The sequence below is a fragment of the Rhinoderma darwinii genome, chromosome 1 (genome assembly GCF_050947455.1).
Source record: "Rhinoderma darwinii isolate aRhiDar2 chromosome 1, aRhiDar2.hap1, whole genome shotgun sequence".
In the NCBI taxonomy this organism is placed as follows: domain Eukaryota; kingdom Metazoa; phylum Chordata; class Amphibia; order Anura; family Rhinodermatidae; genus Rhinoderma; species Rhinoderma darwinii.
The window spans coordinates 589,852,967-589,880,803 of record NC_134687.1 but is presented as its reverse complement, the minus strand read 5'-3'; the positions used below and the strand labels follow the sequence as shown (position 1 = coordinate 589,880,803).

General features: G+C 41.6%; 1 protein-coding gene across 1 annotated transcript in view; it reads left to right on the top strand.

The window, feature by feature from the left end:
* The window catches only part of PHF24 (PHD finger protein 24), a 140,574-nt gene extending 113,879 nt beyond the window's left edge, over positions 1 to 26,695 (top strand). Inside the window, exons 7-8 of the mRNA XM_075839795.1 lie at positions 20,498 to 20,599; positions 24,878 to 26,695. Of these exons, the coding sequence (XP_075695910.1) occupies positions 20,498 to 20,599; positions 24,878 to 24,974 (199 nt within the window). The 3' untranslated portion in view covers positions 24,975 to 26,695. The remainder of the gene's footprint in view (positions 1 to 20,497; positions 20,600 to 24,877) is intronic.
* The last annotated feature ends 1,142 nt before the right edge of the window (positions 26,696 to 27,837 follow it).

Below are 27,837 nucleotides of genomic sequence, written 5' to 3'. Positions count from 1 at the left end.
ACCCCCCAGAAGTGACCCCATTTTGGAAACTACACCCCTCAATGCATTTACCAAGGGGTGTAGTAAGCATTTTAACCCTGCAGGTGTTTTGTAGAAATTAGTGTGCACTCAATGTTGCAGAGTGAAAATGGGATTTTTTTCCATAGATATGCCAATATGGGGTGCCCGGCTTGTGCCACCATAACGAGACAGCTCTCTAATTATTATGCAGTGTTTCCCGGTTTTAGAAACACCCTACATGTGACCCTAATCTTTTGCCTGGACATATGACAGGGCTCAGGAGTGGAGAGTACCATGCGGAGTGGAGGCCTAATTTGGCGATTTACAAAGTATTGGTTCACAACTGCAGAGGCTCAGATGTGAAATAATAAAGCGGATGGTGCAAATTAAAAATTTATATTTTTCCCTAGATATGCCATTTCAGTGACAAATATGTCATGCCAAGCTTATGACGCTGGAGACATACACCCCAAAAATTGTTAAAAGGGTTCTCCCAGGTATGATGATGCCATATATGTTGAAGGAAACTGCTGTTTGGGCACGCTGTAGGGTTCAGAGCCGAGGGAGCACCATTTGGCTTTTGGAGAGCGGATTTTGCTTGGTACTATATTTGTTTGAGTATTGCTGGTGTTTCCATTTATAATGTGGGGGTACATGTAAGCGGGGCGGAGTATATAAGGGGCATAGTCAGGTGGTATAATAATGGGGTAAAAAATAAATAAATCCATAGATGTGTGTTACGCTGTGAAGCAATCCTTTCTGCACAGGCTGGTGTCGCACTGATAAATGGCATCCTTTCTTATGCCCCTTTTGGTCCACACTCCGCACCTTTGTAGTTTGGGGAATTTTGCTGGGAAAGTGTTGTCCTGGTATAATACGGGCACCGTCGCTTCCAGCGGATATGTTTGGGCTCTCCCCTTCCTGGTTCCCTAATTTTAGGTCCTTGATAAATCGCCTCTTGAAACAGAAGAAATGTTCCCCTCGGGTCAGCACAACTGCATATTTTTTATCTCCTTATTGGAGCCATAACTAATTTTATTTTTCATAGACGTAGCGGTATGAGGGCTGGTTTGTTGCGGGACGAGCTGTAGTTATTATTGGTACCATTTTGGGGTACATGCAACTTTTTGATCACCTTTTATCCTATTTTTTGGGATGCCAGGTAAACAAAAAAACGCAATTCTGGCATAGCTTTTTTAGTTTTTTTTATACAGCGTTCACCATGCGTTATAAATGACATGTTAACTTTATTCTGCGGGTCAGTACGATTTCCGGCGATACCTAATTTATAGCACTTTTTTATGTTTTACAACTTTTTGCACAATAAAATTACTTTTTCTGTCGCCAAGTTGTGAGAACCATAACTGTTTAATTTTTTTATCGACGGAGGTGTAGGGGGGCTTGTTTTTTTGCGGGACGAGCTATAGTTTTTATAGGTACCATTTTTGGATACGTGCGACTTTTTAATCACTTTTTATTCTAATATTTGTAGGGCAAAGTGACCAAAAAACAGAAACTCTGGTAACGTTTTTTTTTACGCTGTTCACCGCGTGAAATAAATAATATAATATTTTGATACCTCAGGTCGTCACGGTCGTGGCGATACCAAATACATGATAAGAGTAAAAGGGGGATTGTGTTTTATTTGATTACTTGAAACTTTTATTGTTTTCAAGCTTTTATTTTTTGCACTTTTTTTTACACTTTTTTATACTTTTTTTTTACACTTTTTCTCAAGTCCCACTAGGGGACTTGAAGGTCCAACGGTCAGATTTTTTTTTTTCTAATACATTGCACTACCTATGTAGTGCATTGTATTAGATCTGTCAGTCATTCACTGACAGCAAGCCGATTAGGCTTCGCCTCCCGGCGGGGCCTAAATCGGCTTCCGTAATGGCAGAGCAGGAGACCATTGTGTCTCCTGTTGCCATAACAGCAGTCGCCAGTCCTGATTGCCTGTCAGGGCTGGCGATCTGCTAGTAACCGCTACGATGCAGCAATCGCTTTCGTTACAGGTGGATGTCAGCTGTACAGTACAGCTGACTTCCACCGCTGATGACGCCGGATCAGCTCCTGACCCGGCGCCATCTTGCCGGCAGCTACGGAAGCCGATCAGGCTCCGCCGCCGGGCGGATCTTGACCGGCTTCGGTGCTAGGCAGACTGGGAGGCCAGTATTAGGCCTCCGGTTGCCATTGCAGCCACCGGAACCCCGGCAATTTCATTGCTGGGGTTCCGATGTGCTGCAAACACCTTAAGTGCAGCGATCGCGTTTGAGTGCTGCACTTAAGGGGTTAATGGCGGGGATCGAAGCTAATTTCGGTCCCCGCCATTACAGTCGGATGTCAGCTGTAAGATACAGCTGAGATCCGACGATGATGGCACCGGCTCAGCTTCTGAACCGGTGCCAAACATTTGCCGTAAATATATGGCATTTTGCGGGAAGTCAATGCTTTCCATGACGTACATTTACAGCAAATGTCGGGAAGGGGTTAATGTAACAGTGGTCCCCCTTGCCAGCAGGGCCACCATTCAGCTACACAGGTTACATATAGGGTATGTAACAGGTTGTTATCTCACACTTTGGAGATAGTTGTTTTTTTTTTAACATCTTCAGGACGCAGCCCTTTTTCACTTTTGTTTTTTTCTCACCACCTTTCAAAAGCTATATTTTTTTTTATTTTTCTGTCTATATCGCCATATGAGGGCTTGTTTTTTCCAGGACAAGTTGTAGTTTTTCATGGCTCCATTTATTGTACTGCATAATGTACTGGGAAGCTGAAAAAAAAATATTTGTGGCGTGAAATGGGCAAAAAACAGCGATTACGCCATTTTTTGGGGGGGTTTTGTTTTTACGACATCCATCAGGCGGTAAAAACAACATATTCACCTTATTCTACAGGTTGATACGATTACGGCCATACCAAATTTATATGTTTTGTTTTATGTTTTACCACTTTTTTATTTTTCCATCAATTTAGCGATGTGAGGGCTTACGTTTTGCGGGGCGAGCTGTAGTTTTCACTGATACCATTTTTGGGTATATGCGACTTTTTAAACATTTTCTATTTAATTTTTGTTTGAGCGCTAAGGTGACCAAAAAACAGCAATTTGCGTGTTTTATATATATATTTTTACAGCATTCACTGAGCGGGTTAAACAACGCTATATTGCGATAGTTCGGACTTTTTTTTACGGACCTGGTGATACCAGTTATGTTGACTTTTATTTTTTTTAACATTGATTTAGGAGAAAAATGTGAAAAGGGGAGTTTTTTGAACTTTTAATGCTTTATTGTTTTTGGAACATAACAAAAATCTTTATTTAACTGATTTTTTACTTTTTTTATTAGTCCCCCCTAGGAGACTTGAAGCAGCGATCGTTGGATCGCTTGCATGATATACTGCAATACTAATGTATTGCAGTATATCGTGATTCTGACAGTCTCCTTTGAAGCGCTGTCGGAGTACAAAGATGGAAGACCTCGGGCTTTTGTTCGGCCCCCAGTCTGCCATAGCAACCGTTGTAACCGGCCGATCGTGCCGCGGGGGGGGCGCGATCGCGTGTTTGAGGGGGCGCCCACCTGATTCGAACACTTTAAATGCCGCTGTCGCGATTGATCGCGGCATTTAAGGTGTTAAGCTGGCGGAATCAAAGTGAACTTTGATACCGCTCATTGCAGGGAGGTGTCAACTGCGTGTAACAGCCGTCACCCGCTGTGTATGGAGCAAGCTCAGCCCGTAAGCTCACTCCAAACTTCCCCTTAACCCTCATCACGTACAGTTATGTGATTTTGCGTGAAGGGGTTAAACAACTTCTGCCGTGTCATAGAGAAGATATCGTCTGTTGATTCCACGCTCTGAGAACCTCCTAGCTTAGAATATAAGAAAGTTTGTTCACCTTTGTGCTAGCGATCAGTGGGGTCTCAGTACATGGACATTAACAATCACAACATCTGAAATGTCTCTAAGATTTGTTACAAGTTCTATAAAGTGAGAGATAGACTTTTAAGTGTTTAGGAATTTGCTTTACCCTTTCACGACAGCGATACGGCTACATACGTTCCAACTGCCGATGCCCCATGCAGTTGTCACGTATATAAACGTTGGCAGCCTAGAACGGGGTTTTATGTGTGCAGTGCTGCTTCAGTGTGAACAGCGCTGTACTTTCCTGTCTGCCGGCTCTCTCCACAAGTGCTGGCATGATTCCCCCTTAGTTTCATCAAACAACCATCTTTCATCAAACAACACATTGAAGCAGTGCTGCACTTTCAAGCGGATTTAAACAAACTGAGTGTTTGGGCATCCACTTGGCAGATGAAGTTTAATGTAGATAAATGTAAAGTTATGCACCTGGGTACGAACAACCTGCACGCATCATATGTCCTAGGGGGAGCTACACTGAGAAAGTCACTTGTTGAGAAGGATCTGGGTGTACTTGTAAATCATAAACTAAATAACAGCATGCAATGTCAATCAGCCGCTTCAAAGGCCAGCAAGATATTGTCGTGTATTAAAAGAGGCATGGACTCGCGGGATAGGGATGGAATATTGCCACTTTACAAAGCATTAGTGAGGCCTCATCTAGAATATGCAGTCCAGTTCTGGGCTCCAGTTCATAGAAAGGATGCCCTGGAGTTGGAAAAAATACAAAGTAGAGCAACAAAGCTAATAAGGGGCATGGAGAATATAAGTTATGGGGAAAGATTAGAAGAACTAAACCTATTTAGCCTTGAAAAAAGACGACTAAGAGGGGACATGATTAACTTATATAAATATATGAACGGCACATGCAAAAAATATGGTGAAATCCTGTTCCATGTAAAACCCCCTCAAAAAACCAGGGGCACTCCCTCCGTCTGGAAAAAGAAAGGTTCAACCCGCAGAGGAGACAAGCCTTTTTTAGGGGGGATTCACACGAGCGTGTATTGGGTCCGTGCGGGCCGCGTGGTTTTCACGCGCCACGCACAGACCAATACAAGTCTATGGGGCAGTACAGACAGTCCGTGCTTTTTGCGCAGCATTTGTCAGCTGCGCAAAAAGCGCGACATGCTCAATATCTCCGCGTATTTCTCACATCACGCACCCATTGAAGTCAATGGGTGCGTGAAAACCACGCAGGTCGCACGGAGGCACTTCCGTGCAAACCGACTGAAACAGCGCACCAGCTGTCAAAAGGATGAATGTAAACAGAAAAGCACCACGTGCTTTTCTGTTTCCAAACATCCAAACGGAGTGTCTTTGAGATGAGCGAACCCGGACAACCGAACCGAACTTCACCGGGTTCGGCCGAACTCGTTTTGGCCGAACCCGGCAAAAAAATTTCCGGTACGCGACGTCAGGAGATAGTCACTGTCCAGGGTGCTGAAAGAGTTAAACTGTTTCAGCACCATGGACAGTGACTTCCGATCCCAATATACATGAACCTGTAAAAAAAAAACGAAGTTCTGACTTACCGATAACTCCCAGCTTCTTCCTCCCAGTCTGACCTCCCGGGATGACAATTCAGTCCAAGTGACAGCTCCAGCCAATCACAGGCCAAGCACAGGCTGCAGCGGTCACATGGACTGCCTCGTCATCCAGGGAGGTGGGGCCCGATGTCAAGAGAGGCGCGTCACCAAGGACGCGTCACCAAGGCAAGGGGCGGGAGGGAAGTTCTCGGTAAGTACGAACTTTTTCTTTTTTTTTTAACAGGTTTCTCGATATTGTGTTCGGCATTCACTGTCGAGGGTGCTGAAAGAGTTACTGCCGATCAGTTAGCTCTTTCAGCACCTTGGACAGTGACGGGCGTCGACTAGCCTCATCTCTATGATGGCGGCTGCGTGAAAATCACGCAGCCGCGCATCATAGACGGATGGCACACGCAGCTGTCAAGTGGTTTTTGCGCGCTCAAAACGCCACGTTTTTTGCGCGCGCAAAAACGCAATGTTCGTCTGAATCTGCCCTTACTGTGAGAACGGTGAATTTATGGAATAGACTACCGCAGGAGCTGGTCACAGCAGGGACAGTAGATGGCTTTAAAAAAGGCTTAGATCATTTCCTAGAACAAAAAAATATTCGCTCCTACGTGTAGAAATTTTTTACTTCCCCTTTCCCATCCCTTGGTTGAACTTGATGGACATGTGTCTTTTTTCAACCGTACAAACTATGTAACTATGTAACTTTCCTGTCTGCCGGCACTCTCCCCAATGAAGTCTCAGGTCAGAGCATGGCAAGTGCTCTGGCAGGGGCCTTCTGTCTTGGGAAAGGCCTTGACGTCACTGTCCATATACGTTAGGGGCTTTGAGATGCCGGAATATACCCCCCTGTATATAGAGCCATTGAAGCGCCCTCTAGGAGCAGAATCCCCAGCCAGAACGCTGACGACACTTTGGCCGGGGATGTTACTGTCCATATATGGACAGTGATGCCAGGAGTGTAATACCTGGCCGGAGATTTCGCTCCTAGAGGGAGCCCCTGACATCAGTGTCCATATTTAGACAGTGACACCAGGGGCTCCATATAGAAGCAGAGTCCCTAGCCAGAGCATTGCTATCTACAGGGGAAGTGCTATCTACAGAGGGGTGTAGTGCTCTCTACATGGGCACAGTGTGTGGCACTATCTAGGTTGGCACAATCTACAGTGGACACTATGGCACTATGTGGGCACTGTGGCACCATATACAGAGGGCACTGGCACTATCTACAGTGGGTGCCATAGCACTATCTACAATGGACATTGTGCCACTATCTACAAGGGCATTGTGTCACTATCTACATAGGCACTGTGGTGATTTTAGGGGTTGGGACAAAAAAAACCCTGATTAATTATTTTCATTCATTTTTTTAACGGCTATGAAAAACAGGTGGCAAGTGGTCAAAAACAGTCAAACGGCCAGGAAATGGATGAATATTTTGAAACACCCTGATGCAAAACTGCCATGAAAAATTGACAGTTACAACAGCCGTTTTTTTCACTGTTATTTGAATATAGCCTTATAGCACTCTTCACTCCCCCCCCCCCCCCACAGCTATCGAGGCTGACGGAGGGAGAAGACTATTAATTGTTACAGAGCTGCAACTGTGTATATACAGTATATATATATATATATATATATATATATATATATATATATATAAAAAATATATATATATATATATATATATATATATATATATATATAGAAAGGAGAAAGCAGCAGCACTCACAAAAGACCATATGAACGGGTGCCCAGCAAAGTGTCCTGATCCTCGGACGAAAATGTAAAACACAGAGAGGAAAAAAATTTGCGGCACTCCAGTGTGAAGAAAATGGTGGTTTATTCAATCCCAATACAAAAGCGACGTTTCAATCCTACAATAGGATCTTTATCAAGCATCTTTTTTTTCTCTCTGTGTTATATATATATATATATATATATATATATATATATATATATATATATATATATATATATATATATATATATATATATATATATATATACACACAATACAGGATGACTTCCTGCAATGACTGGAGGCGATGCAGGGACCGTCTTCCTGGAGGAGTGCTGAGCTGCTGTGTTGAAGGACCTGTGGCTGGAATTGACAACACAGCGTGATCTCGTTATTGAAACGGAGATCACGCTGTGCAGGGAAGCGGGAGAAGTTGTATGATGGTCATTGGACAGCAACATACAGACAAAATATAGCACTGCCCACAGAGAAAATGAAGAATCACCACCCATTTGGAAAGTATGGGCTCATTAGCATATTTAGAAAAAAGGTCATAACTTTTGAAATAAGAATCGTTTTGGGACACAATTTTCACTAGCATTATCAGTGTGGCAACACCTATTAGATTAGTTAGGAGATATGGCATTACTAAATTAGCGACAGAGCCTCTTTAACCCCTTAAGGACGCAGCCTAGTTTTGGCCTTAAGACTCAGAGCCCATTTTTCAAATCTGACATATTTCACTTTATGTGGTAATAACGTCGGAATGCTTAAACCTATGCAAGCGATTCTGAGATTGTTTTCTCGTGACACATTGGGCTTCATGTTCGTGGTAAAATTTGGTCGATATATTCAGTGTTTATTGGTGAAAAATTTAAAAATTTAGAGAAAATTTGGAAAAAATAGCATTTTTCAGAATTTAAATGCATCTGCTTGTAAAACAGATGGTTATACCACGCAAAATAGTTACTAGTTCACATTTCCCATATGTCTACTTTAGATTGGCATCGTTTTTCGAACATTCTTTTATTTTTCTTGGACGTTACAAGGCTTAGAACATAAACAGCAATTTCTCATATATTTAAGAAAATTTCAAAAGCCTTTTTTTTTAAGGTACCTCTTCAGTTCTGAAGTGGCTTTGAGGAGCCTATGTATTAGAAACCCTGATAAAACACCGCATTTTAAAAACTAGACCCCTCAAAGTATTCAAAACAGCATTTAGAAAGTTTTTTTTAACTCTTCTGGCATTTCACAGGAATTAAAGCAATGTGGAGGTGAAATTTGCAAATTTAATTTTTCTTGCTGAATTTCAATTTTATTCAATTTTTTTTCTGTAACACAGAAGGTTTTACCAGAGAAACACTACTAAATATGTATTGTCCAGATTCTGCAGTTTTTAGAAATGTGCTCGTGGAATAAAACACAAGCCCCAGAAGCAAAGAAGCACCTAGTGCATTTTGAGGCCTCTTTTTTTTATTAGAATATATTTTAGGCAGCATGCCAGGTTTGAAAAGGTGTTGAGGTGCCAAAACAGTAGGAATCCCCCAATAGTGACCCAATTTTGGAAACTAAACCCCTCAAGGAATTCATTTATGGTTGTTGTTACCATTTTGACCGCACAGTTTTTTCACAGCACGTATTTGAATTGGGCTGTGAAATGAAAAAAAAATTCATTTTTTCCAATAAAATGTAATTTGCGATCAAAATTTCTTATTTTCACAGGGAACAAAATACCCCATTTTGTTGCCCAATTTGTCCTTAGTGCGGCAATACCCCATTTGTGGTGATAAACTGCCGTTTGGGCCCATGGGAGGGCTCAGAAGGAAAGGAGCGCTATGTGTTTGTTGGAGTCCAGATTTTGCTGGATTGGTTTTCGGGTGCCATGTCGCATTTGCAGAGCCTCAGAGGTATCAAAGCAATGGAAACCCACCAGAAGTGACCCCATTTTTGAAACTACACCCCTCAAGGAATTCAAATATGGTTGTTGTTACAATTTTGACCTCACAGTTTTTTCACAGCACCTATTTGAATTGGGCTGTGAAATGAAAAAAAATTCATTTTTTTCCAATAAGATGTAATTTTTTATTAAAATTTGTTATTTTCACAGGGAACAAAATACCCCATTTTGTTGCCCAATTTCTCCTGAGTGCAGCAATACCCCATTTGTGGCGATAAACTGCCGTTTGGGCCCATGGGAGGCCTCAGAAGGAAAGGAGCGCTGTGTGTTCTTTGGAGTGCAGATTTTGCTGGATTGGTTTTCGGGTGCCATGTCGCATTTGCAGAGCCCCAGAGGTATCAAAGCAATGTAAACCCACCAGAAGTGACCCCATTTTGGAAACTACACCCCTCAAGGAATTCATTTATGGGTGTTGTGACCATTTTGACCCAATAGTTTTTTCACAGAACGTATTTGAATTGGGCTGGGAATTAAAACAAAATTATTTTTTACAAATAATATGTAGTTTTGGCTGAAAATTTCTTATTTTCACAAGAAATAAAATACTCCATTCTGTTGCACAATTTGTTTTGAGTGCCGCAATACCCTATTTGTGGTGATAAACTGCCGTTTGAGCCCATGGGAGGGCTCAGAAGGAAAGGACCACCATTTGGCCTACTGGGGATTTTCTAGTGCGAAGTCATGTATGCAGAAGCCCCTGAGGTACCAGTACAGTTGAAACCCGCAAGAAGTGACCCCGTTTTAAAAACTACACCCTTAAGGCATTCATCTAGAGGTGTAGTGAGCATTTTGACCGGAGACCTACACCCCATAAACTGTAATGTGGGTTCTCCCGGGTATGGCAATACCCTACATGTGGCTGTTGTCAGCTACCTGGGCACACAGCAGGGCCCAGAGGGGAAAGACGAGGGGGGATAAGCTGTGCGGAGTGCATCAGGGTAAGTAAAATTGGGGTAAATTATAAACCAAGGGATGTATGATAAATTTTAAAACACTCTTTCATACAGAGCTCTGGTTATTCGGGACACGTGTCACATTGATATATTGTGTCATCCCTTATCGCCCTCTTCTAGCAGACTTTGCACCTCTTTTGAATTTTTCCCTTCTTGTCAGTTTGGGGAACTTGTCCTGGAAAGTTTTGCCGCCCTGGTACGATGCGTGTGGCCTCGCTTCCAGAAGTACTGGATGCCCCCCCTTCTTGGTCCCTAAAGATTAGGTTCTTGATAATCACCTCTTGAAATTCCAGGAAAGTTCCCCTCTGGCCTGCACATCGATGTAGCACGTACGCATTGTACAATGCCATCTGTATGATGTGCCCGGCCAGCTTCTTATACCACCCCGCATGGCGCTGTAGGGCTTCAGGACTTGATCTGACAAGTCCACCCCTCCCATGTACCTATTGTAGTCCAGGATGCAGTCTGGTTTGGGGGTGGCCTTTCCTTCATATATCCTAAATCTGTAGGTATACCCTGATGCACTCTCGCACAGCTTATACATCTTCGCGCCATACCTTGCCCTCTTACCCGGCAGGTACTCGCGGAATTGAACCCTCCCTTTAAAATGTACCAGGGACTCATCAATAGAAATACACTTCTCGGGGGTGTATGCTTGGGAAAACTGGGCACTGAAACGGCCTAATAGGGGTCTCCGTTTATACAAACGGTCAAAACTGGGGTCATCTCGGGGTGGGCACGGCTCATTATCAGTATAATGTAAGAAGCGAAGTATTGCCTAATTTATTTATTTTTTTAGGTTACAGTTCAGTTCTGAAGTTGCTTTGAGGGGCCCATATATTAGAAACCCCTATCAAACACCCCATTTTAGAAACTAGACCCCTCAAAGTATTCACAACAGCATTTAGAAAGTTTATGAACCCTTTAGGTGTTTCACAAAAATTTAGAGCAAAGTAGAGGTGAAATTTACATATTTTGTGTTTGTCAGAAAATCCTCTTTATACCATTTTTTTTTATAACACAAAAGGATTTATCAGAGAAACGCAACTTAATACGTATTGCCCAGATTCTGCCGTTTAGAGAAATATCCCACATGTGGCCCTAGTGCAGTAATCAGGGGTGAACCTAGCCCCTCTGCTGCCTGAGGCGAACTATAAAAAGGCGCCCCCCCCCCCCCAATCTATCAAAGTTTTCTCATTACTGGCTTTACACATCAAACACGCAATATATAAAAAAAAATTAAATAGGAAAATATTTGTTGTTTATTTGTAAAGTGCTGTTTAATGTATAGAAAAGATTTAAAGAACTCTTTTTACTGTATTACTTTAGTATCATATATCAGCAACGCAGCATTAACACTGAAAATGGTTTAACATCTTCTATGCCCCCTTTTTATTACCTAATTGACTTATGATTTTTAACCGAGTTCAGTGGCCCGGCGTGGACGGCATGATGCAGTGACATCATCGTGCCGGGCAGTTGACGTCATCAGCGTGCTCCCGATCTCTTGTAGGCCTGGCTGTGGCCTACAAGAGCAAACGGCAGAGCAGGAGTTTCTATTGTGGCAAATTATTATTTTTTTTAAATTTTATACTGCTAACTTTTTTTTGGTGGGTTCCGCTGGACCGTTTGGACTACGTCGTAGATTCATTGGACTACTTCAATGACCTACTTTAAAAAAAAATAAAATTGTGAAAGAGGGTTGCATGGGGGAGTTTTGATTTCAATAAAAAAAAAATCTTATTTCTGTTTTTTTTTAATACTTTATTATGGCCTTAGTAATGGCAGCTGTCTGATTGACAGCGTCCAATTACTAAGGCTGGGGCTTAGCATTAGCCAGTAAAAAGGCTATCACTAACCCCTATTATTACCCCGGTTCCCACTGCCACCAGGGATACCGGGAAGAGTCGAGTACGATTCAGTACCTGGCCATCTGAAATGACGGTTAGGCCGCAGGCTGGTATTATCAGGCTGGGAAGGGCCAAAAAAGTGGCCCTTCCCACCCTGGGGATGCTAGGCTGCAGCTGCTTTATTGTATCTGGCTGGTTATGAAAAATTGTGGAAACCCCTCGTCATTTTTTAAAAATAAATTGAAAAAAATATTACGTGAGATCCCCTCCATTTTTCATAGCCAGCCAGATACAATAAAGCAGCAGCCTAGCATCACCAGGGTGGGAAGGGCCATGGTTTTTGTCCCTTCCTAGCCTGATAGTACCAGCCTGCGGCCACCCAAGTACCCTTCACTTAAGATGGTCGGGTGCTGGATCGTACCCAGCTCTTCCCTGTACTCCTGGTGGCGGTGCGTACCGGGGTAATAATAGGGGTTAGTGATGGCCTTATTACTGGCTAACACTAAGCCCCTTCTTAGTAATGGACGCTCTCAATCAGACAGCAGCCATTACTAAGGCGGTAATGAAGTATTAAAAAACAGAGACATAAAGAAATTTATTTTATTGAAATGACAACTCTTCCACACAATCCACTTTAACCATTTTATTAAAAAAAAAAGAAAAAAAGCTTACATCAGCGAAGTAGTCCAACGAATCTACAACGTAGTCCAAATGGTCCAGCGGAACCTACAAAACAAAAATTAGCAGTATGAAAAATAAAAATAAAGTTGACTGCCCCCACAGACATATGAATAAATAGCTACCTTCGGGAACATATTAAAATAATTAGAAAAATTAGGCCCATAAAATAAAACATATCAAATAAAAATAAATAAATTATAACACCTTTCTTTTAAAGAGAACCTTTCACCTCCCCATACATGTACAGCTGAGTGCAGCATGTAATGGGGAGGGCTGCACAAACTCTGGGGCACTTTACATTTTTTTCCTAGCCTCCTTCATTATTTAGATATCGGTGCTGTTATATTTGGCGCCCGATATTTAAATAACCCCCTGAACTGTCAATGGGGAGGTAATTGGCAAGGGGGCGTGTAATATCGCTGTGACACTGTCCAATCAGCTACGGTCAGCGTTACAGCAAGAGCTGGAGAGAGAGCGCGTGCACACGCAGCTCCGCCACCACTAAGGAACAGAAGAAGAGTGTGAATTCTTCTTCTTCTGTTTCATGGCATCGGAGCTGTGTGCGCACGCACGCTCTCACTCTTTAGCTCTCAGCAGACAAGGATGACAAGACTGATCTCTCACCTGAGATCACAGTCTTGTACTTGCCTGCCGAGAGCTGAAGAGTGAGAGCGTGTGCACGCGCATATGCTCTCCTCTCTCCAGCTCTTGCTGTTGACATTGTCCGTAGCTGATTGGACAGTGTCACAGCGATGTTACACGCCCCCTTGCCAATTACCGCCCCATTGGCAGTTCATGGGGTTATTTAAATATCGGCGCCAAACATTACGGCACCGATATCTAAGTAAGGAAAGAGGGTAGGAAAAAAAAATGTAAAGTGCCTCAGAGTTTGTGCAGCCCTCCCCATTACATGCTGCACTCAGCTGTACATGTATGGGGAGGTGAAAGGTTCTCTTTAAAAGAAAGGTGTTATAATTTATTTATTTTTATTTGATATGTTTTATTTTATGGGCCTAATTTTTCTAATTATTTTAATATGTTCCCGAAGGTAGCTATTTATTTATATGTTTGTACGTCTGTGGGGGCAGCCAACTTTATTTTTATTTTTCATACTGCTAATTTTTGTTTCTTTATTCTATTTTTTTTACAGCGTTCACCGTGCGCTATAAATGACATATTCACTTTATTCTGCGGGGCAATACTATTATGGCGATACCCTATGTTTATAGTTTTTTTTATGGCGTTTGCACAATAAAATAAGTTTTGTAAAAAATCATTCACTTTTTGTGTTACCTTATTCTAAGCACCAGAACTTTTTTATTTTTCAATCAATAAAGCCGTGCGAGGACTTATTTTTTGCGTAACGAACTGTAGTTTCCATCAGTACCATTTTTAGGTACATGCGACTTTTTGATCTCTTTTTATTCCGTTTTTTGGGAGGTGAAGTGACCAAACAATTGCGATTGTGGTACGGTTTATTATTATTTTCTTTTACGGCGTTCACCGTGCGGGATAAATAATGAAATAATTTTGTAGTTCAGGCCGTTACGGACGCGGCGATACCAATTATCTATATTTTTTTTGTTTGTTTATATATTTTTATTAATAATAAATGACTGATAAGGTAAAAAGGGGGATTTTTACTTTTAATACTTTTATTTTCTTATTTTTACAAATCTTTTTTTAACTTTTTTTAACTTTATTACTTTGTCCCACTAGGGGACTTGAGGGCAGGAGGCCCTGATCACAATTCTAATACACTGCACTACATACGTAGTGCAGTGTATTAGAGCTGTCAGCTACTCACTGACAGCAAGCATAGTGGGTCCTGACTTTGTCAGGACCCACTAGGCTTCCGTCTATGGCATAGCCGGATGCCATTGTTTGGCTACCGCTATCGTGTAGCAGGCCGGCGATGGCAGCTTAACCCCTAAAAAGCCACGATCTCTATAGAACGCGGCTTTTAAGGGGTTAATCAGCGGGGACACAGCGATCGGTCCCCGCTGTAGGAGCTGTGACAGCTGCTGTACGAGACAGCAGCTGTCACAGCTCCTGTATGTTTCGGGAGGACGGCCGAAACGGCCGTTACTCCCGAGACGTACTATTAGGTCATGGAGCGTGAACGATACAGCTACCATGACCTAATAGTACGTCCAGGAGCGGGAAGGGGTTAAAGAAGTGCATATCAGAAATGGAAAATTTGACCTGGACACAGTGGCACCAATAGTATCTAGAGCAGCATAGTTGTGGGGTCCGGAGACCATGAGCTGGGAGACGGTCTGCTATTCTTCTGAATGTGTGTACTTCTATGTGGTGAGTGCTTGTATATGTGTATTTAGTGACTGTGTGCACATATGTAGTACGTTTGCTATTGATATGTATGTGTACAGATTATATATGTCTACTCATATGTAGTCAGTGTGCATATATTTGATTGTACATAGTGAGTGTATATACGCACTGCATACATTTGTGGACTGCTGTCACTTGTCAGCCAGGGCTATATTTTATTCTTAGTCCAGCCTTCTTGCAAGATAGCAAATATAAAAATAGATGGTTGGTGTAAGCAGCGGGCTACAGAAGGAGCCTTAGGGCTCAGGACATGGCAAAGCCAAAAGGATGGTTCTCAGATTCCCAGTGACATACCGTAAAGCTCCTGGGCCACGATGCAAAACCTGTAACAAGGTCCCACCTACCATGTAAAATGTGTCATTTATAACACTGGTGCTTTCTTATGAGGCAAGGGGGCCTTTTAGTCCCATCATGCACCAGGATCTATGTGACTGCCACCTAGATGAGGCCTTACAGATTTTTTTTTAGTTTAAAAATATAGAACATACTCATACATTTGCACAATGCCATATCAAAGTTTATGCAGAAACACCCCCCAAAAAAAGACAAAACCACTTAACTATGCTATACATAGTACAACTAACTAAATTATCTACCCAAACCAACATACCCACTGTCACGAAGCGGGTTAGTGGACCCACTAGGCCATACCTCCATAGCGGGGAGGCAGCTGGCCAAACTACAGGAAACCCCAGCAATACAATGTCCCGCACAAGGGTACCTGGACAGTCCGGAGAGTGGTCGCAGCTCTGGCACTGATGGAGATGGGTGCAGCAGGTAACACCAAACGTGGCGGATGACACAGGTGCCGCAGGTTGCGCCAGACGTGGCGGATTCCTCCGGACGTGGCAGATGACACAGGTCATGGCGGATTCCTCCGGACATGGCAGATGACACAGGACGTGGTGGATTCCTCCGGACGTGGCAGACTCAATACTAAAGGCTCGACACGGGAAACAGGAACAGGAACAAGGCACGGGTAACAACTGGAACGGGAAACCCTAAGGGACCATTTGCAAGACAGACTGGGAAAGCTAACAACGCTCAGGCAAGGATCAGAAGGCCTGGGGCCTTCTTATAGACCAGGAAATCATGCCAGTTGATGATGATGACGATTTCCTAAGTGCGCAGGCTGGCCCTTTAAGGCCGGGCACGAGCGTGCGCGCGCACCCTACGGGACACAGCCGAACTGAGCGGAAGTGAGCGCTGGCGTCTCCTAGGAAGGAGATGGGGACCAGCGCTCACGGATCCATGGCTGCGGGCGTCGGGAAACCCGACGGCTCGCGGCCATGGACGCTACACCCACCCATAACCCATTTGGCAGCAGCGACCAGGCAGCTGGAATAGAAGTGAGCACAACCGAGTGAATGAAAGGAAAAAAAATACCTTAAAGTCTTGCTGGGTTAATACCCCACTACTAGTCTATCCCATGTTTATGGACATATGTTAATTTTTCAAATAAAAATAGCATTTTTCCAGGCAGTAGAGGAGGGATCGATCTGTTCTTCCAATTCCTAGTCAATTGAGGCAAATAAAATTCTAAAGATTGCCGTTTTCACGAAGAAATTGGAAATACCAAATTTCCCCAGAATACATATCTCTTGTTTAGGTTCCAAATTAGTTGTAGAAATTTCCAAGATAGAGTTCATGACTAAGGCCCAGTATCTATGCAGCCTGGAGCAACGCCAGAGCAGATGAATGAAGTCCCCATTTGACAAGCCGCACCTACAGCATGTAAATTTTTCATAATATCCAATCTTATAAAGAATACTTGGAGTAAGATTATAGATCAAATAATAAGGCCATAGACACTCTGTGTGCCTCCATATTGTGCCTCCATTTTACCACATGCTTAGGACAAGCCATAACTACTATGTGCCTCTGCACAAAATCCCCATGGCATTACACAGCACCCATTGAAATGAATAGCCCGCTTTATGACATCCATATGCACTAAGAGCACCAATACCGCATACAGCAAAATGGGACAACTGGGACAACCTGGAAGTAAAGTATAGAATTTTTTTATTAGAGATTTGTGTTGTATTTTTTTTTAGATCATTCTGCTAGATGATAAAACATCCTGCATTATGGGATATTAGGTTTTAATTCCGCTAATAAATATGCAGAACATCACGTCCCTAATGGTCTTGTTAATAAAAGATAATTACCAGTTCATGTCTTTATCCAACAATAAAATATGATATTTTCTCAAGCAAGAGGCTGAAAATCGGATTATGAAGATGTGGAGATGCCATTACTGTCCTCATAATATTCACAGTGTTCTCTATTTGATTATCCTGTCCTCACCATTTATATAAGAATTAATAGACAGGCCGGGATGTTAATTATAAAATTCGTATACCGGATACTTATTAACTCCCTATCAGTCGAATTAAAATTGGAAAAACCCTTTTGAAATTGTCTCTTTTTTTTTTTAATTGTAGATTTTGAATTTAAGTCTCAAGCAAATATAGTTAGCCCATAACTCCGGTTTCTTAAATGCATTTTAACCCCTTAGTGACATAACCAACCAGAAATTATGTTTATTTTTTTATTCTATTCTATTTTTTCCGATAATAAAACTAGGTTTTTAAAAAAAAAAAATTATGTAAAACTATATAGGTGCTGCTGTCTGCATTGGCCGTGGCATCTAATAAGTAAAACAGCCCCCATATGTGATCATCAGAGAGCAAGTATGTTCTCTGATTGATAATGAGATATCTTGAATACAAGTCTACGTTAGCTCTCCCCGTCCTCTGAATCCATACTGGTACAGGAGAAGGATCACAATTCCCCTTCCTCTCCCTTCATACTGCCAAAATGTCCCCCACTGCTTCCCTCTGCTCTTCACACAGGCTGAAGTGAGAGCTGCAAAAATAGTTTATACAGCTTCCACTTCAACCTGCTCTAACTCAGGTTGGATCACAACTAGTGCCGTGATCCCGGTTTTGTTTCAAAGCCAAGAGCTAAAGCCTTTAGAGTGGCACTCCATCCCACCTGGCTTTATCCGAGTTGAAAGTTCTTCTAAAAAATAAAAACATGAATTCCAGCACAAGTGTCTCCTAGTGGAGGTGAAGGGCAGTGCAAGAGTCTGGAGAGTTATGTTTCTGGTTGTGGGGGCATTGTGGCAGGCAGTGTGTGGGTGCTTCTTGGCTAACAATGGGGTCTCTGTGGCTGGGGAAACCCTAGCTGGCAATGTGGCTAACGATAAGGACTCAGTTGCAAGCTATGTGGCTCTGTAGTGTTATGAAAGCACTGTGGATTATATGGGGACTTTGTGGCTGGCATCAAATGGGGGCTCTGTTGTTGGCTCTGTTATGGAAGCCCTGTGGCTAGACCTGTTATAAATGCATTGACTGCAGCTACTAATCTTAAAGGGGTATGGAATATAAATGGCAATGGAATGGGGACATTAATAGTGGAAAAATAGTGAACGTGAGAGTGTGTGTCAGAGAAAAACTCATTGATAAAATGATTCACATGTAAATTGGTAAACTATGTGTTATTTGACATAGAAAAATTTTGTTTTTTACCTTAATTGGTCTTCTAGTATGTCATAAATAAAATAACATTGGTGCTGATTATCCCTAACTCCATAGTCTGACGTCTGTTCTTTATGCACGGCCAAATGTTGGACCCAGCTGCACCAAATTTGGCACATAAGTAAATCATGCACTGCCAAAGGTTTAGGACCGGGTTTCAACTCTCTAGGACCTACCGTTCTCGACATATTCACAAAAGCAAATATGACACCACTGGCTTCTACGTCAATGACCTTCCTCCATATCACATCAGATAACCTGTATTAGCCACTAGAAGCTCGCAGGTCCTTCATTCTTAGCCCCACTCACATACACACAGTTTTAGACCAGGTTTCCATAACAACCAAGTCATTTTTTTTTACTCAATGTTTGAGTCGCCGTAAACGAACTGTATCTATACTGGTTTTGAGCATTCTCATGAATTGAAACCCTTTCATACCAGTCATGCCTCCAAAAAGGACCCTGTACTTAGACAAAAGACTCCTGTGGCAAATCGCATGGATGCTGACCGAGCTGCTGAAATCTCTCAACAGAATTAAGCCCGTGGATTTCAGCATTCTCATAAATTTAACCCCTTTCATACCAGTCATGCCTCCAAAAAGGAACCTGCACTTGGACTTTATTGGATATGTTGGCTTCATATCAGTAGGAAATTAAGTTTTCAACCACACACGCAAACAATAAACAGATCAGTGTGAAGCCGGGGAACTCGGCTATTCTATATTATAAAAGTCAATGTCTGTTTGTCTGTCCTCTATAAGCATCCAAACGCCTGAACCATTTGACCCCAAATTTGGCACATAAGTACATCGGATGTCTGGAAAGGCTTTCGTAAATGTCCCAACCTTGCCGTTGTTCTCTGTTATCAGCCATTATAGCGAATATCTGTTTGTCGTCCTCTATGGGTATCCAAACACCTGAACTATTTGACCCCAAATTTGGCACATAGGTACATCGGGGGGTTCAGGAAAGTTTTTGTAAAGGTCCCGGCCTTGCTGTTGTTCTCTATTATCAGCGATTATCATGATCCTATACTATAAAGGTGGATACAGACATTCGCTTTTATAGTAAAGATGTTTTTATTTGGCAGTAGCAGGTAGTGCACTTTTACAAGGTAATCCTAGCTGTGAAGGTACAGGGGAGCGGTTACCCATAGCAACCAATCAGATTACTGATGGCCAGGGGGAAAACTGCATTGATAGCTGCAGAGACTCCTCTTTCCCAATTGCAAGCTGATCAAATGCATCATACTGCTGCTCGAGCTGCTGAAACTCCTCAGCAAACTCTCGCTTTCTCAGCAACTGATCAGGCAGGTGGCTCTCAGAAGCACAGAAACTCCTGCCCGAACCCAGACCAGTCAGAAAGCTGATAGAGCGCATCATGTTCAGCGTGCTAATGAGTGGACTTTCATGCTTGATGCTGTTTTCAATTATGATCCAACCTTAGTCTATGGCCAACTCGTAATAAAACTGTCAATGTTGTTAATCAACAGGCTCTGTCACAGTCTTATGACTCCATTTCTTACCAGTTTAGCTGTTAGATATTTAGGAAGTTAAAATTGAAATAAACAGTGTGTAACTGCCGGGGTATATAGGGCGACTAGCAATTTCCCCGTAAACCAAGAAAATATGAGGACATGGATTAGACTTCTGGACACCCATGGAACAAATCCAATAAACACACAAACAGATAGACCGACACGTTATACCCGGGCAGTGTCGGGTACTTTTTATAGTTACATATAAAAGGTCCTCTTTCTAAAAAGTTACAGTCAGGCAATCGATTGGTTAATATGCCTAACAGACGGTTTAAATGGACATCCAGTCTCCACTCTGTAATGCATAGCTTGCATCAATGATATTCTGTGTATGAATGAGGTTTTGGGAGAAAAGGCTGGAATTTCTTTATGTACAGATGTAGTGATCTATAATCTTCAATATGTTGTGTTCTCACATATTATTCCAGTATAAGTCATGTTGGACCCATGTCTGAGAGCAGCCCAGCCAGCAGCTCAAGTGGAAAAAGCCAAGAAAAGGTGCCAATGACTACAGATCCAGATGAGAACAGGTAAGCGTGTCCTTCTAACTGTTGGCGCACTGCATGCAGGTGAAGCAGCTTTTACTACTGACTAAACACCTCTGAGTTGCCGCACCAACAATGAACAAATATTGTCAAAAAACTTCAAAGCTGAGTAGTAATTACAGAAATGTTTTTGTTAGACTTTGAGAGAACAATTCCAATTACACATCGTGTTAAAGGGGTTGTCCGGAATTAGAAGAAAAAAAATCGTGTTTGCGGGATTGCAACTCATCCCCATTCAAGTAAAAGGGTCTAAGTCTTGAATCCCAGCACAATTTCCCTACCAATACAGCTATGTATAGCCTTTTCACGCCATACAGTAAAATTACGTACATGTTTGTCATTGATTGAATTTACTTAAAGAGGCTCTGTCACCAGATTTTGCAACCCCTATCTGCTATTGCAGCAGATAGGCACTGCAATGTAGATTACAGTAACGTTTTTATTTTTAAAAAACGAGCATTTTTGGCCAAGTTATGACCATTTTTGTATTTATGCAAATGAGGCTTGCAAAAGTCCAAGTGGGCGTGTTTACAGTAAAAGTCCAACTGGGCGTGTATTATGTGCGTACATCGGGGCGTTTTTACTACTTTTACTAGCTGGGCGTTCTGACGAGAAGTATCATCCACTTCTCTTCAGAACACCCAGCTTCTGGCAGTGCAGACACACAGCGTGTTCTCGAGAGATCACGCTGTGACGTCACTCACTTCCTGCCCCAGGTCCTGCATCGTGTCGGACGAGCGAGGACACATCGGCACCAGAGGCTACAGTTGATTCTGCAGCAGCATCAGCGTTTGCAGGCAACTGTAGCCTCTGGTGCCGATGTGGCCGACACGATGCAGGACCTGGGGCAGGAAGTGAGTGACGTCACAGCGTGATCTCTCGAGAACACGCTGTGTCTGCACTGCCAGAAGCTGGGCGTTCTGAAGAGAAGTGGATGATACTTCTCGTCAGAACGTCCAGCTTGTAAAAGTAGTAAAAACGCCCAGATGTAACACACATAATACATGCCCAGTTGGACTTTTACTTTTAAACACGCCCAGTTGTACTTTTGCAAGCCTCATTTGCATAACTACAAAAATGGTCATAACTTGGCCAAAAATGCTCGTTTTTTAAAAATAAAAACGTTACTGTAATCTACATTGCAGCGCCGATCTGCTGCAATAGCAGATAGGGGTTGCAAAATCTGGTGACAGAGCCTCTTTAAGGCAAAAATGACGTACATGTACGTCACTGTGATCGCACAGACACAGATAGTTTGCCTGTACGATCACTGCGGGAGCCAGGCATTGATTGATAGTTCGGTTTCTGCTTTAACGGGTGGGATTGGAGAATACTCTGATCCTTGTCGTTTAACTCCTTTAGCTATTCGTTATTGACCAAGGCATCTACATTATTTAACTCCCTCTGTCAGCCCATCGGCACCCTGCATTGCGATTTTGATGGGTTGCCATGCCTAACATGTGGCTATATAGAACCAAAAAATTTATCCTCAATATAATGACAGCTCAAAAACTAGACCAACCAAAAAATGAAAACAAGGCTTTACACTCATATGAATATACAAACAATTCAAACAAGTTTATTATACAATATACAATATTATACAATACAATCAGATAGAAATGAGAAAAACGGGCTAATATGAAAGCCCGAACACTGCAAACAACAGACAACGCCTCCTTATTGTCGATCCAAACAGTACACAAGATATACTGTATGTTACAATGAGTAACACAGCAATAATGTAATACACCAACATCCTACAGATGTAGCCATCTTTATCTTGACTGTGATAACTTGCGGCAGCGTGATATCACACAACAAAAGCCATTGAAAAGTCATTGAAAACCCCAAGATAAAGGATCTTTCCACTGTGTATTTAATGCGTTAAAAGTCAAGGTAAAGATTGCTACATCTGTATGTCTGATATACTAATAACAATCAAATGTATAGCTAAAATATAAAGTATTACCATGTGGTTGCGCTGCAACAGGAATACATATGGTATTGTATGAGGAACCACTGGTTAATAATAAAGCTGAATGTGTTACTAAATATACATATCTCATAAACAGACACATATAAGTCAGTCAGTAACCAAATTAAACTCCATTGTATAAACAACATAATACTGTATATGTATATAAACATGCAAATCAGAAGGGTCTTGATATCTTACCCCTGGATATGGTGTCTGTGAGATGGACAGTAAGAAGAACAGGCACTGCGGGAGCCTGGCAGGCTTGACAGCCGTGTTCCCACTCTAATGAAAAAATCTGATCCTGGCCGTTTAACCCCTTAGATGCCATAGTCAATAGTGAGAGGCCTCCCTTTCAAAAGAATCGCTTTGTGAAGTCCCCTATTTTAGTTTAAGCCTTTCGCTGCCGGGACAATTTTATAGCCTACTGTATCCTAATATTTTCTGTCCATTCATTATTTTCTTTAATAATTGTACCGCAATAGGCTCTACTGTGTATTTCTGAATTAGCGAGTTCCAGTCATCCTTATAGAACTATTTGCAAATAACTTTTTTCTGAGCCCATAAATCACAGAACAAATTCCCGCTTTATTCCCATTCATTATTTCAGCGATCCAGTATCATTAAATAGCATTTAACATCTAATTTTACCGTTTTTGTTACTTCTGACTGTAATTACTATGTCTGTTTGCATTGTATAACTCAGCCATAATTTATTACCGTGTGTTAAAATGTTTAAAGACCTACTACGCCTAAATTATACATCTAATAAATATCCGCCTGACGGAAATTATATCTTGAATTGAGAACATTGCCAGATTTGGCAGCCAAGATAAAGCCATAAAATACTAAAATGATTATTTTCTGAAAGGCTTTATCAAAACTTTGAAAGAAAAAGAAATAAGACTATGTGCACACTATGTTTACACTGTATATTCGGCCTACGCAATAGAAAATGGCCCTAGCGCATACGGTGAACATGTACATGGGCCATTTTGGACCTGACGGATGCCAAAGGACACTCTTACCTTCTTTTTTTCCCTGTATAGGAAAGGGCAGTCATTTACGGTTTTCTATACAGTTGAGCAGCTAAAAAAAACAACATATACTGCGCGTTAAACTGTTTTTTATTTTACAATGGTGACTTATGGGCACGTTAGGCAACTGTACGGCATACAATAGCATAAGTCGAAGGTAATCATTAGGAGCATTTTCCGATGTATATGTCAAACGGATTGTCAGGTTGTCAGTACTCTTTCTGGATAAGTCCCTCGTCTGGGAACCAAGAGTATCGTAGGGCCCCAGAGCAAAGTTCAGACTGGACCTCACTGAGACTACAATTTACTACACCTTTGTTAAAGTTAATGTGCTACATTCTGTTTTAAGTCCAAAATTCTGTGATGATTCATTTTGTGGTATATCTGTAAGGACTTCTGCTTTTCTGACAAGAAATTATATCATTCTGTCTGCCTTCAGCCACCACTAGGGGGAGCTCACTGAAAAGGGATTTATAGATAGTATTGAACGCTACTGAGCTGTATAAATCTGTATGCACTGAGCTCCCCCTAGTGTTGGCTACAGGCAGACTCTATGAAAGGCCTCATCTCAGGGGTTGCTAACTATCTGTAAATTCAAACAGTTCATAAATATAGGGGAAATTTGGCCAGCTCCCATAAAATGACTTTAAAACTGGAGGCGTTTGTGCGGGTTATTCTGCATATCATATTTTCACAGTAAATACTGCTTATATTTTCTCATAAGTATACTAAAGATATATGTCACTCCGTGACGTTTCCGTCGAGAAAAAAACAAAACCATAAAGAAGTTGGCACCCTGGTCCTTCCTTGACTGGTCCCATAGCAGTGCCTCTATGGTGGGTAAACCACTGCTTGGAGCCTTTATGGTCAGCTGCTATTATCAGTAATACCGCTGTATTACTGATGTATAAGTATTCACACATCGTCCAATGAGATCAATGAGCCTCTATTGGTTTTCATAGGGTGGTGGTCCTTATCACCCAAAAGCCATCATTGACAAAGCTATTATTAACAGCTAATAGGGAGAGGTCCTAACCTACTTAAAGGATCTGTGTATTTATTTATTTATTTTTAAAGAAACAGCACCACTTTTGTCTATGGACTGGGCTAGTATTGCAGCTCCACTCCATTTACTTGAATACCAGGCAGCCTATTGACAATTATAAAGCTGTTTTTGGGAAAAAAGCAACCCCATTTTTTTTCTATAATAGTGTATTTGCCTTGCATTAATTGAAATGTCTCTCACAGACAGGTGAACTGGGAAACCTTTCTGAGGGAGAACATCCTTTATATTCTTGCTGCTCGACCAAACAGTTCTGCTATCCACCTGAAGCCATCAATCTAAACAAGCAGGAGCTCTGCACGGGTCAATAGAATCCACCAACAAGACCCAACCATTGCCGGCTGCATGAGTCACAGAGAGGTGGAATTGTGCTTACTGGAAGATGCCACATTGTAGCGAGCTAACACTGAAGTTACATTAGCCCTATACATATATGTCTTCCCCAATGAGCCCTTTTACAAATGACTTTATATTTTTAATAGTTGACCACCTGAAAGCTCTTAATGTAGACATTGGTTCCCCACCCTGAAGAATCTCATGCAGCATTGACACCTCTACCAAGGCTCGGACGTCAAGACCAATGTATCTCACTTATTATTTATTTACTTTATGAGATGAAGGACACAGAGACCATGAGGTCCTAACCTACTGAAGGCTGGGGTCGAGAATGTGCCAATGATGGCTGCTTCACAGCATTTGGGTCTATGTCTTGCATTGTTTGTCCATTAATTGCTTATGTTTTGGCTAATATTAAGCAAAACGTGTTTATTCACAGTAGTTTATTATGCCACTTTCAGATACTTTATAGGTTTTCATTATAAGATCTTACATGAACCACTAGAGCTCTGGTAAGTTTATCTGTCATTCACATCAATGCATAAATGGACTATTGGATAAATAGTCTTATTCTGTAAAATATCAGTTTATATCAAAGGTAGAAAGGTGGGTTTTGAACATATAATTTGGAAAAAGGATGAATCACATTAGAGGGCCTGTCATTTGGCATTTAATATTCTTAGAAATATTGATATAAGCAGACTTATAAAGCATCCGATTGCCATATTTATGTTACTTTGTATCAATTACATATCATAATAGCCATTCAGGCAATGATAATGTTTCTCTATGGAGTTTTTGGATAGGTTATGCTTGCAATACCACCCCTAACCACAGGGAGTGCTATCAACAAGCAACATGACTATAGGCAAAGTGGAGAACAAACACTTTCATTCAGGCACATGTATTGCCATACTCTATTGTACCACCTAGTGGTGGAAATATTTAGTGCAGTAATTTACATTTTCTGCTTTGCAAAATAAAAATGACACACATTTTTTTTTACTGTCACAACATGGAAATGAAATAAAAATAAAACCCAAAGTTTGGTGACAATCATACACATGTCTTTGGAAGACAGATTGACAGTTAGATTGTGTTTTTAGGCATGAGTGTGCCAGTTTCATGCTATATGTGGCCCCGAGATTGGTGCGCTCTTGCTTCTTATAAAAAATGTTCTTTACTATGTATAGTAGTCTTTACTTTCTTACCCACAAAGTATCAGGGTCTTTACTAGACTGCTTTATCTTTAACAAAATGCTAAATATTTTATCACTGAATGATTAACTGGATTAAACAAGTTCAAAAGGGTCCACAAGGGATTTACCTCTGACTTTTTTTTTTCTCAAAATCTTTAATTATTATTACATATTGTAGTAGGTTACAAAAAAAAAAAATCCCAAACATTTGAATCAATTGGTTAAAAAAAATAAAACAATGAAGAATTGCAAAATTGGTAAATACTACTTTCAAAGTCCATAAATCAATGTATTGATCATAAGTGACCATTTAAGTGATTCGTTGAGACTTATGGTATATATAAATTATCAAAAATATATTTGCATTGTGTGCGATTGTGCCCTAATTATGTATTCCAGTATTGTATAGTCCTTTGCAGCAGCTGCCTGGCATTGACCTATCTATGAGTAATAAAAGGTCCATTATTATTTGGGTTTTAATCATTTGCATTCCACTAAGTGAGGAAGTGGAATAATAATTGTTAAGTTAAAATGCCTAATCCGAGATTTATCTATATTTAAAGGGGTTTTCTGATCTGCAGTAAGATTATGCAATGCCTCTGTAAGCCAGTGTCATATGACCATGCTCCTGGTGTTTATCGTGTGACGTTCAGTGTACACTAAACGTGTTTATCTCCCACTCTCTGACGTACGGCATGTCACATATCACATGCCTCTTACAGATGTAGCCATCTTTAACTCGACTACTTGCTGTAGCGTGTTATCACACAACAAAGCCATTGAAAAGTCATGATAAGGGATCTAGCATCTGTTTTATTTAATGCGTTAAAAGTCAAGGTAAAGACGGCTACATCTGTATGTCCGCTGCTCCCTGCTCTACTCCTTCCTGCTGTCTCTGGAGGGATCGTGTTTTACATGCTGGGCAGCAGATAGTGCAGAGTCTAGCAGCAGAACAGTGTCTCATTAGCAGACAGTAAGGCCCCATGCACACGACCGTGCCCGCAATCTCGGCCTGCGATTGAGTGCACGGCCGGCCGCCGACTGACAGCCGCATTTTCAGGCTGTGCTCCCATACAAAGTATGGGAGCACGGCCCGCAAAATGCAAAAGAAAGGACATGTTCCATAATTTTCGGAACATTTCCACGGCACGGACACCCTTCCGTAGCGCTACGGAAAGGTGTCCGCGTTCAATTAAAGTGAATGAGTTCGTTTTTACGGTCGTGTGCATGGGGCCTAAGTAATTCCAGGATTACTTTACGTCTAGTAATAGAGGGGCATGCATGTAGCTGTAAATAAAGCCAATGTATGTCAGCGGAATCAAGGGAACTGTAGCCCTTTGCATGGTAATCTTGCTCAGAGAGAGCACTAGAAAAGTAAAACAACAGTGCTGCACAGAGCTGGGCAACATGATGAAAATGAAAAATAATTACTTCTGAGCTATGGTGGCATCATCTGGTGACCATTCAGATACATACGGGTACTTTTTAGTGTTTTTCATAACAACTATTTGTGTCTACGTAGAGCTTTCTCTTGTGATTTGCATTCTGGAATTGAGTCATCTTTACACCAGACACTGTACAATCATCTGATGTAGAAAATCTAATTGCCC